Raw genomic sequence first — 19,237 nt, forward strand, 5'->3', positions numbered from 1 at the left:
AAGGACGAGTGACACCTGAATGCCTCAGGACTCTCCTTATTCATGTGTGTGTGTGTGTGTGTGTGTGTGTGTGTGTGTCGTCTGCTAAGCTGTGGGCTTCACCAAAGGGATATAAATGTTTTCCTTGCAGCAGGTGATCAGTATGTCACCCATGAGGGAGAATCCTTGCTCCTGCATTTAGAGATATTTTGAATTTATCCTGTCGTTTTGTTCAGGCCACGGCTCAAGGCATTTCGGTCCGTTCGTCAATCCAGACAGAAAAATCTTTTGGATGGACTCACATTAAACTTTTTTGTATTTGTAGCAGCAGGGGATATAACCTTGGTGTTCTTCTGACTTTTCATTTGATACAACCAGGATGTCAAAGTATTCATCCCAGGATGCGCTTGATGGATTGGCACAACATTCAAGGTTCTGAAGATGATATGATGTCCTAATGTCCTGGCGTCAGATGCCTCCTCGGCTTTGTGGTTTTGAGTGAAATGTCTTAACAGCAGTCAGACAGATTGTCACAACAGGTACAGATTGCCCCATCTGGATTCATTCATTTGTCGATTGTCTTCCACTTATCCAGGCTTGGCTCGCAGAGGTCGCCTGCCAAACAGGGTACTCCACACATCCCTCTCCTCAGCCACGATTCCCACCTCTTCCTGGCGGATCCCGATGCGTTTCCAGGCCAGATCAGATATGTAAACCTCCAGCGGAAGGTGCCCAGGAGGCATCCTGATTATATGCTCGAACCACCTCAACCATCTGGATTCAATTCAGGCTTATTTGTGCAGCACCACATCACAACATACATTTCCTCAAGGCACTTTACATCTTCAGGTTAAGACCTCACACTTGCCGACAGTGAAGGGTAAAGAAAACTCCCTTTTGTATAACACTTTCTTTAAGTTAAGGGAAGTGGGGCTTAAGTAAAGCGAAGCTTCAGAAATAAGGGTTTTAAATATTCTGCTTTGCTTCTGCACAGTCCAAAGATTCGACACGTCCCACTGAGAATTGTATGTGTGAATGTATTCATCATAATAAATGAATGAGCCAAATTTCCTCCCTATATAAATACAGGCCATTTGATAGAGTCAACATTATAACGATACCTGCTAAAGGTTAACATGCATATAGATAGCACAGTAAAGCCTCACGTAGCTGATACAAGAGACAAGTCTGGAAGAAAGAAAACATCCCATGACCACCACACAACAACTTTTCAAACCCCAGGTTGTGAACTGTTGTTTTGGAAGGTAGTTTACATCCACCTTTGTCCTAACACTTTGGGTTGGACCATTTCCTGTGTCAACAAAACAATGCCCTTGTGCCGAGGTAGGTGAGCAAATGCTTTTCCCAGCTGTGCTTGGAAAACTTGACCAGCCTGCACAGACTCATGACCTCAGCTCAACGGCTTTTAGATGAACTGGTGAGAAAATCTACACTTACAAGGCAGTCGAAATAAAGAGTCAGTAAAAGCCTCCAAGGTCTTTTTGTTTACAGACCAACTCAACACCCGTATTCTGAGGCTTTGGGTTCAGGGGGATGCAGGGTGTCCCCCAGGATTCTGCCTATATGATTATTCCCTTTGGGGAGATGAGTGAGAGCACCACGTCCACAATCAGACCAAAGAGGTCAAAGCAGATTCCCATACTTGGTCCTACAAGAATTGAAGATTGTTTACCCATCATACTGGAGAAGTGTGTCTCTAACCACTACACCACCCACTTACCCAGTTGTTCCTTTTTTTCAAAGTAATGTTTTTTAAAAGTCTGTGTAATGTGACCATTGCCTAGTAGAGCCCTGTCTGACTTAACATCAGTTTCACATGTGCATTTGTTGAGGTCAGTAAAAGATCCACACCAGTTCAAAAAATGATTAATATACCAAAAGAAAATGTATTTGTCTATCTATTTCAGCAAAGGAAGTTATAATGTACAGTTTCTATACTTAATGTTATTTTGAAATTGTGTGTATATTGTCCTTCTAAATATCTCAATGTATAATGTAGTGTAGTATAGTATAGTATAGTATAGCATAGTGTAGTATAGTGTAGAATAGTGTAGTATGGTTTAGTGTAGTGAAGTATAGTATAGTGTAGTATAGTATAGTGTAGTGCAGTATAGTATTGTGTAGTTAAGTGTAGAGTAGTATGGGTAAGTTGGTTCAGGTGAGTGTTATCCAAAACATGTCCTAACAAAACACTACTATTATACAAATGCTATAAATGAAAAAAGTAATAAATAACAGATTCTCCTTCCTTTTTTTTATTTCCTTTCTCTTCACAAATCATATAACAAATCATTTTATCTTTATAGATGTTCTTACGTTGAATAATAAAAAAATGTAGAGAATTCCACAGTTTCCCTCAACAAACAGAAGTACACATCTTCCTTAATGTGGATATTTGCAGTTGCAACACAATTCAACAGTAACACAAACTTTTTCTGCACAACTGACTCCTTTCCTTTTTCTTTTTTTTTTTCTGTCTCTGTGTGTAATTGTGACATTTCCGGCAGGACGTGAAGGCGGCATTAGGGGCTGGTTTGTTGACTCGGGCTCGAACCCGCGGCTCCTCTGCCTCAGTTGGTCTCGTTAATAATGTAACACGACAATAATGCAACTGTCCCCGCGGCTGTAGCCACACGTCCCGGCTCCAGGACACCACCTCCCCGCTGATGAAGTGAAGCCTGCGCGGAGGAGTCGGGTGCTAGCGGAGCGCTGCTTAGCTCATAGCTAGCGTTAGCCGAAGTTACGAGATTGACAAGATAGACTGCTGAAGTTCCTCCGGAGAGAGATGGGCGACGCGGGGCTGACCGGGGACCGCTTGTGCAGCAGGCCGGTGGGCTGAGTGCGACATGGGCACGCGGACGATGCTCCCTCGGGTGGATTTTAACCTTAAACACGCTGTTTTGTGGCCAGCCAGGCGCGCTGAACACTGATCAGCGAGGGGGCGAGCGAGCGGCGGTGTCCCGGCCCCAGCTGTCAAACTCTCCCGTCCTGGCCGCTGCGCTAGCTTAGGAGGCTAGCAGCGAGCTAGCTAGCCGCACGTCTGGGCTCACACAAGCACCGAAGTAAGTGTTTTAAAAACTCGGTAACGATTCGCTCGCAGCTTCCGCGGCTCCGTGGTGTCAACGTGCACGAGCTCGGACCCCGACCGCGAGTGGAGCAAGTTGTAAGAATGCATGTGGTTACACCGGTAATTCAAGCGAGCCGACCCGGGTGGGTGGGTGTGTAAAGCCGCTAGCGTGAAGTTAATCTATGGAAGCTATAGCTAGCGGTAGCTCCCCCGGATCCCGGCCTGGATGAGTTTCATGTCCGCGGCCAAGTCTCTGACATTTGTCCGGAGCTAAATGCACAATGTGGGGGTTATAGGAACATCCGGTTTAACTACAAATCAACAGACACCTTAAACAATATGTGTACATTTGATTTGACAGTCAGGAAGTCGTCTTCCCAGACTCATCAGGTGTTGTGTTATCTTTTTTTCAGAAAGTAGGTCATGCAACATGTGTTTTCTAATCGATGCTACTGCAAACCAGAAGTATTTATGTTCATTATATCTAGGTCACTGTAAAGAGATGGGGTTGTGTTTTTGCAGAAGTTCACTCATGTCATAGGTTTCATATCCTCTTTCTCTTAATTTTTTTTCAGGGAGAAATGTCATTACATCAAATATAATATTCCATGTTTCAGTGTAGTGTTTGGATTTAACACATAATAATCGATTGGTCCATTAAACAGTGGTTGATTGACATACGGTTAATGGCCCACAGCTTCTTTTTAGTTGTTTGATTTTGTTGTGTATTGAATCACTGTTGACAATTCACACATTGTCTGACATTTTCTCGCCCGCAACGCTACCGGATATGATCTGTTAAATAATTATTGACCAAAAATGATCTCATTCAGCCCCTGAAGTCCTTTTTATGTTCTTCGGATGATTCGTCACTGTGAATCCGGGTGAACACGGATCACAAGAAAAGATTTATTCATGTCACAATAAAAGGAGCAATCTGTCCACTCCTTTAAACTGAGTATGAATATAAAACACAGTACAGCTGCTGAGGAGAGTCTTCATCGGCCCCTCGAGTCAAGAACATGACACATGAACATCTGAATGCTCCACTTTTCCTTTTTGTCCTTCAGCCAAGACACTGGGACGTGTGCTGAAGTCCCTGGACAACAAGTTTTGTCTCGGCAGTGTCCATAGAAACCTGGACTTCTTCTTTTTCCCACTAGTGTCTTTACAAATATTTACAGTTGTGCAATATTCTCTACGGTATTATTTAACCATAGCGTAGTTGTAATCATTTGGGATATTTTTATATCCTGATTTACTGCGTCACAGAAAGATATGTAGTTTTCTTTCCACTGTGATTTAAAACTTAAGTAAACAGGTTGTTGACTATTTATGAATTTTTATTTTAATCCTTCTTACGTTAACTCCAGGGGGAATTTCCATAATTTAAGCATTTTAATTTGCAAGTTCAACGTTGAAAAAAGCAATGAGATTGCCTATGTAAGCTTGGATCCTTAAATATGTTAGAACCTTGATATAACACTGTCTTTAAGTTATGGGAAGTGGGGCTTAAGTAAAGAGAAGCTGCAGAAATAAGGGTTCTAAATATTCTTCTTTGCTTCTGCACAGTCCAAAGATTCTACACCTCCAACTGAGAATCGCATGTATGAATGTATTCATCGTAGTAAATGAAGAAGACAATTATACACTTAATACTTGATTAACACTAATTTAGCTAAAGGTTAAACATGTAATTATTTTCTTTACAGTGAAACATTTGAATTTGTTGTTGCAAGTAACCAATTTTTAAATAGATTTACAGATGTTATAACTGTTCGCAAACAATGGTTCCTCAGTGCTGCAGCTTTACGTAATACTTTAATTTTGATAACAGAACATGTTTCTTGGTCATGATATTAAAAATCACCCGTCTTCAGTAAGAAAAATCATTATTACCGCTGACATTTTCCATTTAACTGATTGTAGGTTCAATGCGTGTTGTTGATGGCCTCGCAGCTCGCCATGGACACTGTGACCGAGACATTCCCTGTGGTGCACCAAAACGGGAACGCCCACCGGGATTCTCCAGACACAAGACCGGCCGCCGCTGTTCTGAGGCTTCACTTCTACCACAGCGGCCAGGGAGGGGTTGACTGCAGCCTGCTCAGCTACCCACCTGGGGACTATGTGGCTGAAGAGCTGTGTATAGACGCAGCCAAGGCATGCAGTGAGTACTCAGCCTGCGTGAAGCATCCACATTCATGTGTTTTATGTAACTCGGGGCATAAGTCCCAAGATAAGGTTATCAAGAGGCCACAGTGAGAACCTATCAGTGAAAAAATCGTTGGGTTGTTCAGTCATCTCCAGGCTTTGTTGACAGTCTGTCCAACTTTCTTTACTTGAAGTATTAGTGTAAATATGGAAGCTTTGATTTGCTCTGCTCTGTGTTTTTTATTTTGTGCACAATTTAAGAGTCAATATAAGTGTGATGCAACTAATACACAGAGCAGAGCCAGGCCCAGCCTGCATGTCTGTGGTGTTGTATGTTATGTGTTTGGGGATAAACCAAACAGAGATGACATTTTACATATTCTTCATTGACCCTCTGTTCACCTGTGTTAGTACTTGAAACAATTTGTTTTCTAATGTGTGCTGTGAAGAATAATTTCCCCCCTGAATTAATACAATGTGTGCAGAGGCCCCTGAAGCTGGAATATAATCCTCATTCTTTATCTGCTTCAGGTATTTCACCTCTGTACTGCAGCCTGTTCGGCCTCTACCGAGAGAGCGACTGCTTGTGGTTTTCACCAAACCACATCTTTCAGCTCAACGAATCGGCCTCGGAAGATGTGTTTTTCAGAATAAGGTTATTGTCTCATTAGTATCTATTAAAACATTTAAAATTATGATATCCTTTGGGATTTAATGGATTTTCTTCATGACCATATTCCACAGGTACTACTTCCCTGGCTGGTACAGTGGTGGAGCATCCCGAGCATATCGGCACGGTGTTGCCAAGGGGTCAGAAAGCCCTGTGCTTGATGACTTTGTTATGTCCTACCTCTTCTCTCAGGTAAGAACCTCACTATACAGCTACTCTTTTATTATACGTGTACTGGTTGGAAATGAGTGCAGATCAGATTATCAGTTTATGTGTGTATGTTGCCTTGCAGATCAGTTAGAGAACATGTAGCTCACATCATTGATAGTCGTGCAGAGTGAACTGTTTGTTACCTGCGGATTAGGTCCAATCTCCTCTTTGGAAATGAATATTTAAAACATTGCACACGGAGAAAGAAAGATTTCAACATTAAAACTGGTACTTTTCATTTGTTCAACCTCATGTGTGATGGATAGGAGATGTTAGAAGGTTTTCCATCATTAGTTGTAAACAAAAGAGCGTCTTTGCCAGTAGTTGGCACCAACATGTGTCCTTGTGTTTATCTCCAGGCTTTTTTCTGTAACAAAAGTTTAACGGATCATAGTTTGTTTAGAACAAAATCCTTGGTCCCTCCTGTTAGGAAGAGATGGGATTTGCAGTGGTGGGAAGCAGCTTCGGCAACGGGGAAACTTTTTTCACTCTTTCTAGCATCACAGCCTGGCGTTTATTGTACCTCACCTAAAGGACATTACCCCACTCCAAACCAAATGGCCATAACACAGTACTATGGACAGGGTCAGTAACTGTTTCTACTCCGGGTTCAGTTTGAGTGTCCCAGGTGAAAACCTTAGTACTCAGTGGTTATCTCCTTGGGGGACTCCATGAAGTAATCTTTGGCCAAGTGGATACCCAGATTGAATGTGTAGGGCACAGCTCCATGTTGGCCAGATGTTGCAGCAGCTGGGAACGGACTCACTATTGTTGTCCGTTCTACAAGTTTAGTCACTAACTAGGAATGTGTGTCTTGAATCAATGTTGGCATCAGTTGATTTATGAAGGAACTTCCCTCTCTTTGTCCAAAGCATAATTGGAATGAGATGAGCCTCCAGTCTCCAGTAGGGCAGGGGTTTGAAGTATGGGTCTTCCTTGCAGCTGGAACTGTAGTAAACTTTCACATAGTGAGTGAGGATGGTGCTTGATCTTCAACATGGTTGGTTAGCAGCCATGATATATGTTATTAGGGATTACATGGGTCCACATGGAGTGATAGTTTGCCCATGGGCTCCCCAGCAGGTCAGTCTGACCTTGGATGACCAGTTATTTGGCTCTATAAAAGCCTTAAAGGCCAAAAGATGCTAAAGAGGAATTTTATGTAGTTTGAACATTTTCCTTTATGCTGTCTTTCTGTTGACAGTTTGTTGTAATGACTTTTTTTTTGTTACCCCTCATGGCACCAACAATAGATATATCTGTGTAGGACAGAAGGAACAAAATGCTCCACGTGGCATCTGAGTGAACTAAAGGATTATGTGGAATTACGCCCGTGGAAATCTGCCTCGGTGTGTCGGAGGAAAAGCCTGAATGGGAGAAGGGAAGCGCAGCTGCGGGGGTCATTTTGGGGTGTAGCACAATGTGTGTGAGCAACCATTGAGACACTACGCATTCACTTCAGACAGCTGTTCAGATCTTGTGTTGTGGTGATGTTGAATTCCTCACTGTGTAATCTAGAGCAGAGTCTCTGGGTTCGTGATAAGGAACTGCTATTGTGACATGCAGGTAGAAGCAGTGTTTCCCACAGAATTGAATTAAATTTGTGGTGGTGGCTGGAAAAGGCGGTGGGATATATATCATATATATATGTACACACAATATAATGTGTATTCACTGCTCAGCCTCGGCTCTTGCTGTCAATCCCACCTGTTGCTTCTCCACTAGCTGGCTCTGTCACAGCAGCATGTTGGCTGCTGTCCTCCTCCTCTCCTACATTTCTCACATTATAAGCTGCAGTTATTCTTTCCTGACCCTCCCTCACTGCTTCAGCTGCTACAGCAGCACTGGTTGAAGTCTGGAAATATTCGAAGCAAATTAGGTGGATAGCTAATCGCACTGGTTGAAATGCATTGCTTCACCGTTAGTTTCTTTTAGTTGCAGGTACTAAGTTTATCTCCACAGGAAGAGCATTTTGAAATCTTAAAAAAAATTGTTTCTTTGGGATTGAGGGAGCAAAAATTCAGCGTCAGAGCTCAACAATTAACATTACGTTATCCACTTGCACAATCAGTCAATATTGATGAGCGGCTACGCCAACCATCTTCTCAGTTGGCAAAAGCCCAAACCAATTAAATATAACAAGGGTTTACCCATTTCCAATGGTAAAAAGTAGTTAAAAATCAATATGATATCCCAAACTTTGATATTGTGGCAGCGGTCGAAGAATATTCCTGGAATCTGACTGTGGTACTTTATACGAGCACAAGGTTGTGCACACATTCTACTTAAGTGCAACATCATACAAGTGACTCCTCCAACACATCTCCACACACCCTAAGTGCTGAGTCCAATGTGTTGCTCTCATCGTCTCTGTGCAGTGGAGGAATGACTTTGTGAACGGCTCGGTGAAGATCCCAAACTCCCATGAGACTCAGGAAGAGTGCCTCGGCTTGGCTGTACTCGATATGACGAGGACAGCCAAGGAAAGACAGATGTCGCCGCTGGACATTTATCACACTACAAGGTACACATGCTTTTTATCAGAGATGGAATCATCAGCTGCTAATGATGCAATGGTGCAAATTGATAATCACATTTTCTCTGTTGCAAACACAAAACTTTTTGGTACCTTAGTTTGAGGAATATTAGCGAATTTGTTTTAGTAACACTCAGTTTAGTTTTTTCATTAAAACAGTTCTCAAACCTCTGAAACATTTTATCTGATCATGTCTTAACATACAGAAATTTTGCTTAAATGAGCCCCGTTATGCTTTAAATCAGTTCAATATGAGTAAACATCAATTAATGAGAGCTCTCAAAATGTGACACCATCCAAGCTTTTGAAAATGAATCTCCATTCTTCCATTCCATTCCATTTAATGACATTCAAGCTAATAATTGTATTTAACACAGCATTCAAAATAAGAATTACATATATTTATATTTGGTAAGGAGTTACGTCGTCTCGTTCGATGCTCATAACAAAAACTCTGTTGAATCTCTTCCAGTTACAAGTCCTTTTTGCCAAAGGACATGAGAGCTCAGATCCAGGACTGCAACTTCCTCACACGTAAGAGAATCCGCTTTCGCTTCAAGCGCTTCATTCAGCAGTTCAGTCAGTGTCGGACCACAGCGCGGGATCTCAAGCTTAAGTACCTCATCAGCATGGAGGCCCTGGAGAAGGGCTTCTACACAGAGACCTTTGAGGTCAGGGAGCTAAAGAGGGGACAGGTCTTCATCCTGGTGGCAGCAGACACTGGCGTCCAGTGGTGTCGAGAGAAGTTGAAAGACTCTGATGAGGTTTGTGCAGTCATCCACGTTTTCTGCTGTATTTTAATGAACATGTTCGACTTTTCACTGACTTTATCTCAGAACAGTATAAAACGTCGACAGGAAACTGGCGACAGCGAAATACTTGTTTTAAGATGGAGTGTTGGGCTTGATTACACAAAAACATAGTGGTAAGTTTTTGTTTCCCTGTTTGTCCAGGAGCTGCAGACTTTTTCTGATTTCCCAGATGTCACTGACATCAGCATCAAACTGGCGAACAAGGAGGGCGCTACTGAGGGTCGGGTGGTCACCATCAACACACAGGATGGAAAGACTATGGTAATTTCACTCTTTAAACCTCTATCTGTCTAATGTTTGAAGAAAACTATGATATGATGTCAGTTTTTTGCACCATCATGTCTGACAGAATCCTCCTGTTGGGCTCTGTTGTGGTTTTTCATACATTTCAGGAGCTGGAGTTTCCCGGTATGTCTGAGGCGCTCTCCTTTGTGTCCCTGGTTGACGGCTACTATCGGCTGACTGCAGACGCACATCACTACCTATGTAAAGAAGTGGCACCTCCGAGGCTTGTGGAGGTCATCGCGTCTCACTGCCACGGCCCGATTTCGTGAGTAAAAAAAACATAAAATCTTTTATTTTTACACAAGCAATACGTATGAGTATTGCCTCAAAATAATTTGAATTAATAAAAACATAGATATAATTATTAGAATCAATGTGAACGCAACCCACATAGCCTAATCTTAACCTTTGGTTATTGAAATGTCCATATTGTGCTAAACTGTGGCGCCAGCACTGCCTCACTCAAGTGTGGAGCTAATAGATGACTCCTCTGATTTGTGTCCACACTGCTTTTCTGTTAGCTCCGCCCAGTCTGGCCATTCTGACTTATCTCATCCAAAAATTTGCAGAACTGCCACTGAATATTTTTTTTATTTTTTTTACAACATCCATCTGATATGCAGTAAAAAACCAACGACATCAGCAGTTTCAGTAGTATATCGAACCAGCCAGTCGGGCGCCAACAGTGATGTGACTCTCACTGACACCTTTTTCACTATAATCTTATGTTTGATGTGAACATCAGCTGAAGCTCCTGACCTGTATCTGCATGTTTTTATAAATTACACTGCTGCCTCATGATTACTGATAAGACATTAATCAGGTGTTCCTACTCCAGTGCTTTCAAATATAGTGTCAAAAGCTTTTCTAAGGTGATCTGTGTTTATATCCTGGGACATGCAGGCAATAACCTGTTGTGCCTTCACTGCATGTTGTTTGTTGTTGCTGTTTTGCAGAATGGAGTTTGCCATCAGCCGACTTCAGAAGTGTGGAAACAAGCAGGGCCTCTACATTTTGAGATGCAGCCCGAAAGACTTCAACAAGTATTTCCTGACTTTCCCCGTTGAGGTAAGTAGCACTCCTGTGTGGACGCCGGCAACACTAAATCCTTTCCAGCTCATTCAAGAAATGTAGCTCTGGGTTGTTTACAATACAGAAAATATATGTTTTGTGAGTGCTTCACCTGAAAGTAGCCCTTGTATGAATGAATAAACCATAAACCAGGTATACATGGCCATAGTTAATGTAACATAAGGGGGATAAGATTTTCTCTTTTAAACCAAAAGGAATTTATCCTTAATCTTTGTTAACATTAGTTTGGCATCGTAACACATGAACTTGAGCCTGCTATTATTGTAACTACAATACTGTGATAAGTGGCTTCATTTACATATCTGGTGAGTTGAAAGGCGTCCAGGCATCTCTCATATCTGCTGATGTTACATGAGATTGGCTCAGACTTCTTGTACAAACAGTGATGGTAATTCACCCAGGTCAATGTCATGATGTCACTTGTTGTGTAGAGAAAATAGCTGCAGTCCCTCCTCTTCTCCTGTTATGTCTGACTGATAAAAAGTTTGGAGGACAAGTCTTTGCCAGTGTTGGTGCACCAGTACCGCTCTTTAGTAAGGTGTCAACAAGAAACCTCACAATGGGCCTCCTATGTGTTTGACCAGGCCACCGACTTTTTTTCTCATGGGTTATACTTCTCCTACACATGTGCAAGATTTCACTAACCTAAGTGCAACAACAGGACTGGCTTCATATGTGTCTCGCCTGATATTTTTTTATTTAACCAGGAAAAGTGCTGGTAGTCATCCAATGCATATAACAATGTTTTTAGGATTTCTTTCCAAAAAAGATAAGCAGGCCTCTAGTATCTTGTGCTTTAGACATTCATATTACCTCTAACCGTGTAATAGTTCCGTATGATTGATGCAATCATGACTTAATAAAGAGGCTGTGCAGGCGAAATCGTGAATTGCAGCGACAGTAAACGACCATGGTCACACTCCTCCCCGCCAAACTACATCCCCAACCGCCATCCCGCCTTCACCTTGACCTGTGGTAAACATGGAACATCCTGAATTGGTGGGTGTTTGGTGGAAGGGGGGGTCATTGGTCAGGACAGAAACATCTTCTGACTGCTTTAGATGATGTGAAGCAAAGGATCATTTTAGCTGGGAGAGAAACATGCTGAAGATCTCTTTGTGTGTGCACTGTCCTTCACGCTTATCCACACGTTCTTGTTTTGGTATGGCATTTAATGAGGATGATGTGGGTTGGCACCAAGGAGTCTGGACGCAGTCATGTTTGGATGAAGCAGATCAGGTTCAAAGCCTTTACACGTCCAAAAGACACTAAATTTGTCAACAAACTTTATCCCATGGGTGTGGCATGCTTGTGTCAGCCATGTTTTCAGGCCACAGAGTCTGAAGGCGGTCGCTCAGGTTCTGCAGTAGCTGGAACACTTTTCTCAAAGCCAGTTTTCCTTCACAGATTATCAACATAGCTAGTATGGATAAAAATCCTTGTAGTACTTGAATGTGTAAAGAGGATAACAGCAAACCTATTAGCTCCCTGACAGAGAGCCACACACCAGGCAGAATAGCCTGTAGCATTTTTTTATCTTGATCTTTTTTTTAATCATTTTAGAAGTGAAACCGGATCCGAAGTTCCTGTTTCTCCAGAGTTTCTCTGATATTGTGACTAACTTATGATTCAGTGAATCTGAAAACTCAAATAACCCTCCATTCTCACTTCCTTGCGTTCAGGTGTTCAACACTGTGGAATACAAGCACTGCCTGATAACCAAGTCTGCCAGTCGGGAGTTCAACCTCAGCGGAGCCAAAAGAAACTTCAGTAGCCTTCAGGAACTACTCAGCTGTTACCAAAAGGAAACTGTGCGCTCAGACAGTGTCATTTTCCAGTTCAGCAAGTGCTGTCCACCTAACGCCAAAGGTACACATAACATAACAACCTGGATTTGCACAGTGTATGTTTTGAGATTTCAGTCGACAATAACCTCTAATGTCTAAGCATTTTGCCCCCGGCTCCATCTCTGGCTCACACCAGGGTTTCTCAAGTTTCTCTGTCAGTTGAGTTTGGTCACTCAACTGATAACTGGTTTAATTTCATATTGTTTTTCTTTTTTTTCCATCATCAGAAAAGTCCTGCCTGCTTGTGTGCCGGAGCAACAAGGGCTCAGAAGTGCCTCTGTCTCCCTCACTGCATCGACACAACATCAATCAAATGGTGTTTCACAAGATCAGGAAAGAAGATCTGGACTTTGTAAGTTTTGGTTGCATTCTTTCAGGATCCTTAAAATAACTTATTTTTCCTCATCTATGTTCTTATTGAATGTTAATGATTTTCAATGCAACAATGACCCCCCCTGTCAGATGGAGAGTCTCGGTCAAGGGACATTGACAAAGATCTTCAAAGGAGTCCGCAAGGAGCTGACGGACTACGGACAAGTGCACCAAACAGAAGTTGTCATGAAAGTGCTGGACCAGACCCAGAGGAATTACTCTGAGGTGTGTGGCTTCGACACTGTGCAAAAAACGTCTTATTCACAGGGAGATGGTTTGATTTTTACAGCCACTCATTAGTGATTGATGAAGATACATAAAGTAACAAATAGTGAATGTTCAAACTGAAATGTATCCTTCATGCTACAGTCGGCTAATTTGACTAAGACAACATTGGCAGGGAAAGCAACCATCTGTGTTTTATTTTGCATCAATATTACATTTGTAAGTTTTAGAATTAGAAAATAATCTAACTTTGTCATTTTCCACTGAATTAGAAGCCAAGCGCAGCAGTTTTGAATTGTGGGTCTATGTTTTAGACAAAAAACCTGTTTGAGATGTTCCCTCTTCTGTGTTTGTCTTCGGTAAATCGCAGGAGCGAATCCGACCTCTGACATTAATAATGTGGGTTTCTATCTTTGTCTTGTCCTGCAGTCTTTCTTTGAAGCTGCCAGCATGATGAGTCAGTTGTCCCACAAGCACCTGATCTTTAACTACGGCGTGTGTGTCTGTGGAGAAGAGAGTAAGTTTGCTTCAGAGAGATGGACGACCCGTCTCTCTCCAGGTGTCCTGCCACAAGGATAATGTTGTGTCCTAGAATTCACAAAGTTTGCCATTAAATTGACGACCATTGCGAGCGTGTGTCATTATGATATATTAATAAGTCTACGATGCTCGACTGCTGTGAGCTTGAGGTATGGGGGATATTGTCACACATCTCTCCTGCACGTGTGCGTTGCTCAGAAGTTGTACTGAAACCACAGTAGTGTTATCTGGACCAAACCTATAGAGATACGTGGGATTTAATGCAGGAAAACATTTTACAGAGTGAAACTTCATTCTGGCTCCTTGCTTGTGTCTTGTTTAACACCCTCTGCAAAGAATAATAACATTATGTTGGAAAATAACTATTGAAATGATTCTAAAATTCACATAAAATACTTTGTTCCAGACATCATGGTGCAGGAGTATGGGAAGTTTGGCTCCATGGACACTTACTTGAAGAAGAACAAGAGTTCTATAAACATCCTGTGGAAGCTTGAAGTGGCAAAGCAGCTGGCCTGGGCCATGAACTTCCTGGTACGAATCCCTGTGGTGTCTCATTTGATGCATTTACACGTCATTCAATTTTCAAGTTTCAATTCTTCAAATGTTAACACCTTAAATTAGGTACAGAAATGGAAATACAGACTGACTAATAAAAAAGATATGTAAATGAAAGAGACTGACGTTCATCTCCTTTTATTTAACTGCAGGAAGAAAAGCTACTTGTCCATGGGAACGTGTGCGCTAAAAATGTTCTTCTGATCCGAGAGGAGGACCGGAGGGCTGGAAGCACGCCTTTCATCAAACTGACTGATCCTGGCATCAGCATCACTGTCCTGCCCAAAGAAGGTGAGTCTTCTCTCTGCTTCGATGTGATACACTTCTTTAACCAGCAGATGGTAGTAACAACCCATTTAACAAAGAGTGTCACTCCGGTAAGATGGTGTCATCTTAAATTGCTTGTATGTTTTTATTGTTTGATATTATAAAATATAGGAATAAGTTCAATTAGTGCATAAAATCAAACTGAATCAATCGAACCTCTGTCAGTGCTTTGAATGAACATGTAGAGTTTAAATGTTTTTCTGTGTGATCAGTCCTGATCGAGAGGATCCCCTGGGTTCCCCCTGAGTGTATCGAGGAGCCTGCCAGCCTGAGCCTGGCTGCAGACAAGTGGAGCTTTGGCACCACTCTATGGGAGATCTGCAGCGGGGGGGAGAGACCTTTAGCAACGCTTGACAACTCCAAGGTAAGTGAACAAAACCTGCTTCTCTGTTTGGCGTAATTTACTTGCACAGGGACATTTAAGCAATCATTTTCAGCTTGTATTTGCATGTATTTAGAATCTGCATGTAAAGAGTTTGTGTTTGAAATGTCTCGTAGAAAACCCTGTTCTACGAGGACCACCACCACCTCCCTGCCCCAAAGTGGACTGAGCTGGCCAATCTGATCACAAGCTGCATGGACTACGAGCCCACGTTCAGGCCATCGTTCCGCGCCGTCATCCGTGACCTCCACAGCCTCTTCACGCCAGGTAGGTGCCAGCCGGACAGAGCTCCACTGGTGGTGTCACAACAGGGAATTTAGGTCACAGCAGTGTTGAATCTCAAATATCCTCGTAGACGCATCTAGTGTTACACAATGCACCAATACCAGAGATGTGTCACAATACCCTGCTGGTAGAGAGGGAACAAAACCCTGTTTTAGTTGAGTCTGTGCTTTAGGAATGATATTTTTTAATATGTGCCGTATTTTCTATGGAATTATTTCTCCTACAAAGAAGGAGAAAACCCATCTGTAAGAGAGGGACTCAAATTCACTCAGGGGATGTTGATTTATTTCATATTTGAGCTATCCCATCATTTAGTTTTTGTTTTTGTTTACATGCTTGTTTTGTTTTCAGACTATGAGATGATCGTGGACGTTGACATCCTCCCGAACAGGACACCGGCCTCTGCCTGGTCGACGGGGGGCTTGGAGAATCAGGAGCCAGCTCAGTTTGAGGAGAGACACCTGATCTTCTTACAGCAGTTGGGCAAGGTATGAAGACGTGTGGGAAGGAACTTTGTGCTTCATGAGATCACGGCTCCAACACTGTGGAAGAACAGAGAAGGAATCGCTCTTATTTGAGGATTTCAACAAAACCTATCTATCCATCTTAAATGTACATTACATACCCAAAAAGGTACGAGACTAAAACCAGCAATATTATGGATTTTTTTTAGGCAAATATGGATTAAATTAGGGTAGATTAATATTATTGTTATATTTGAATCGTCAAAGTGAAGAAAAATACATACTGCAAAATATAAGCAAGACTTTGAGGGTTAAAAAAAGGCGGCTTGTTGATGTATGTTGTGTGTTTCAGGGAAACTTTGGCAGTGTGGAGATGTGTCGATATGACCCACTTCAGGACAACACTGGAGAGGTGGTGGCCGTGAAGAAACTGCAGCACAGCACCACAGAGCACATACGAGACTTCGAGCGAGAGATCGAGATCCTGAAGTCACTGCAGCACGAGAACATCGTTAAATATAAAGGCGTCTGCTACAGTGCAGGTACAGTAGACGTAGTGTGGTTGGTATTGCTGTAAATCTGTCCCTGTGTCTTCCATGATTAAAACCCTCATTGTAAAGTCATGTACTCGACTAGATACTCAGAATCAGACAGAACTTGCACATCACACTAATCTGGCTATAAAATCTACAAACATTTGCAGCTGTTATCTTTAAATAATGAGTTTGCTTCTTCAGGACGACGAAATCTCCGTCTCATCATGGAATACCTGCCTTTCGGGAGCCTGCGGGATTACCTCATGAAAAACAGGGAGAGGATCGACCACAAGAAGCTCATACATTACACGTCTCAGATCTGCAAGGTGCGTCCCTCTGTCCAGTCCGGTAACACGCTCGGTGGAGCACCAGAACCACTGATGCATATTTGATGTGTTGTTCCCCCACAGGGCATGGAGTACCTGTCCAGTAAGCGCTACATCCACAGAGACCTGGCAACGAGAAACATCCTGGTGGAGAGTGAGCTGAGGGTGAAGATTGGAGATTTCGGCCTCACCAAAGTTCTGCCTCAGGACAAAGAGTACTACATGGTCAAAGAGCCGGGAGAGAGCCCCATATTCTGGTCAGACTGCTGAGCACATCATCTGTTGTCTTGTTACTGCTCTGAATGTGGTGTTGTGTTCTCCCTGAAAAGGAAATCTTCAGCATCCACATGATACTTCAGTAGCTGGAGCAATCCAATAATCTGTCACTAGAAATCCCTGTAAAGAAGTTGATGTTAACCATAGCCTGTCTCCATTTGATTGTGCTGTGGGATCCAAACTGAGAAACGTCCTGTGAAGTTGAAGTCGACCCCCTTGTGTTTTACAGGTATGCTCCTGAGTCGCTGACTGAGAGCAAGTTCTCCGTGGCGTCAGACGTGTGGAGCTTCGGAGTCGTGCTCTACGAGCTCTTCACCCACAGCGACAAGATGAGCAGCCCGCCTGCAGTAAGTTCATTCACTGTTCATTCAACTTAACTCACTGTCTACTTGGCCTGAGTGACACGGTCTGAAAATGAATACAATTTAATACAAAGCAGATTTAGAGACATTTCCCATTATCATCCACTGTGAGAAATAAAGAAAGGAGTTGGAAACGTATTGTAAACACGAGCCAATCCGGATGTTCTGAGCCTCTGCAAACACAGGTTATTTTTACCTGTTTAAAATTTGTTCTAATCTTTGTCCTGGCTGCGGTCATTCTCCTCCTCAGGTGTTCATGTCGATGATGGGCAATGATAAGCAGGGACAGCTGATCGTCTATCACCTTATTGAACTCCTTAAATCGGGCAGCAGGCTGCCTCAACCCCTGGGATGTCCCACAGAGGTACGAACGTGTGCTGCTGACTTTATTCTGAAGGGACACACACACATGTTACATATATTCCAGCACAGTGTTTACCTGTGTTGGGATACCTTATTTATGTTTTCACTCATAAATTGACATTCCCCTCCTTTGCTGAGGTTAAAGTACAAATTCTGCCAGGAAACTGTGAGTGTTCCTTTATGGGGTCCGAGTCTTTCAGTAAGTCGCAGGTTAGCTGACAAACAGGCAGCGTCTGAACATCCCTGACATTGACATTCCTTGTTTCCACTCTGAATTCTTGACTAATCATATCATCGGTCTTCCTGGTCTCACAGATCCATGAGGTCATGGAGGAGTGCTGGGACAACGACCCCTGCTTGCGTCCGTCTTTCAAAGAGCTCGCCCTGCGCGTCGACCTGTTCAGGGACAGTAAGGAGTTCTAGACTTCACCCCAAGTGCCCTGCTCCTCTTCAGCCGCGTGGGCAAAGGGACAAGAGGCCAAAGCCAGCTCCTTCTCGTGCTGAGTGCCAGAGCAGCTTGTGATTGGAAGAGTGATGGTTCAAAACCAGGACCACCTCAAAAACTTCTGCCAAGGTGCCTTTATGCAAGGCACTCAACTCAGTTTCATTTTTCTCTGCGTGGTGGACAGCAGAAAACAAACAGAGGCTTGGATGTGTGGAACTGTTGAAGGATATTCACTCAAACATCCTGGATTAACTTTTTTAAGAAGAGTAAAAGCGTTTTGGAGACTTTGAGTAGATTATTGCCAGCTCTGAAGCTAAAGATGCTTGTGTCAAACAAGTTCTGTCTGCGTGAGTGAGTGAGTGAGTGAGTGAGTGAGTGAGTGAGTGAGTGAGTGAGTGAGTGAGTGAGTGAGTGAGTGAGTGAGTGAGTGAGTGGGTGAGTGAGTGAACGTGTGAGTGAGTGAACGTGTGAGTGAGTGTTTTGTCCGCACAAACAGCTAGCAGGGCTAGCTCTCGTCTTGAAGAGGAATGGACTGATAGAGCTGTGTGTGTGTGTGTGTGTGTGTGTGTGTGTGTGTGTGTGTGTGTGTGTGTGTGTGTGTGTGTGTGTGTGTGTGTGTGTGTGTGTGTGTGTGTGTGTGTGTGTGTGTGTGTGTGTGTGTGTGTGTGTGTGTGTGTGTGTGTGTGTGTGTACAGTATATTTGTGTACATATGTCCAGAAATTTTTTATAATTTTTATAAAATTAAAATATCGTAAATACTACATTTGAGAACTGCCATCAAGGTGTCAGTGTAAATGAAGCGCATACAAAGTGATTTAAAGATCCCTCAGTGTTTTCTGTTTTATCGTGAGAGGTGGTGTGAAAAAATAAAGACGTTGAATTCAACCTTGTTCTGTTGAACTGTTTCTTGTGTTTTTAATATGAAAATACTTTTTTTAACTATGTACCAACACAATATTTTAAGGAAATCTTCTGTCTTGTCTCGACCATTAAGTTACTGGTTTGATGTAAACTTTATATTACTCCACTCAACACAGCTCATGTTGAGCTTTTTACAAAAGACAAAGAACCGAAAACAAAAGGAAGGAGCTGCCTTCAGATA

The 19,237-nt window shown here is 42.7% G+C and overlaps 1 protein-coding gene across 1 annotated transcript; it reads left to right on the forward strand.

Annotated features, from left to right (window-relative positions):
- Positions 1–2,509: 2,509 nt before the first annotated feature.
- On the forward strand, positions 2,510–19,035 carry jak2b (Janus kinase 2b). The gene is made up of 24 exons (XM_062381524.1): positions 2,510–3,062; positions 4,997–5,237; positions 5,753–5,876; positions 5,966–6,083; positions 8,480–8,625; positions 9,110–9,401; positions 9,591–9,710; positions 9,842–9,999; positions 10,691–10,802; positions 12,509–12,695; positions 12,901–13,025; positions 13,136–13,270; positions 13,700–13,787; positions 14,217–14,344; positions 14,521–14,659; positions 14,908–15,059; positions 15,194–15,344; positions 15,714–15,850; positions 16,179–16,368; positions 16,564–16,688; positions 16,773–16,945; positions 17,194–17,311; positions 17,577–17,690; positions 18,005–19,035. The coding sequence occupies exons 2-24, from the start codon at positions 5,015–5,017 to the stop codon at positions 18,110–18,112; spliced, it is 3,363 nt and encodes a 1,120-aa protein (XP_062237508.1). The 5' UTR covers positions 2,510–3,062; positions 4,997–5,014; the 3' UTR covers positions 18,113–19,035.
- The last annotated feature ends 202 nt before the right edge of the window (positions 19,036–19,237 follow it).

Source organism: Platichthys flesus, chromosome 3, assembly GCF_949316205.1.
Source record: "Platichthys flesus chromosome 3, fPlaFle2.1, whole genome shotgun sequence".
Lineage (NCBI taxonomy): Eukaryota > Metazoa > Chordata > Actinopteri > Pleuronectiformes > Pleuronectidae > Platichthys > Platichthys flesus.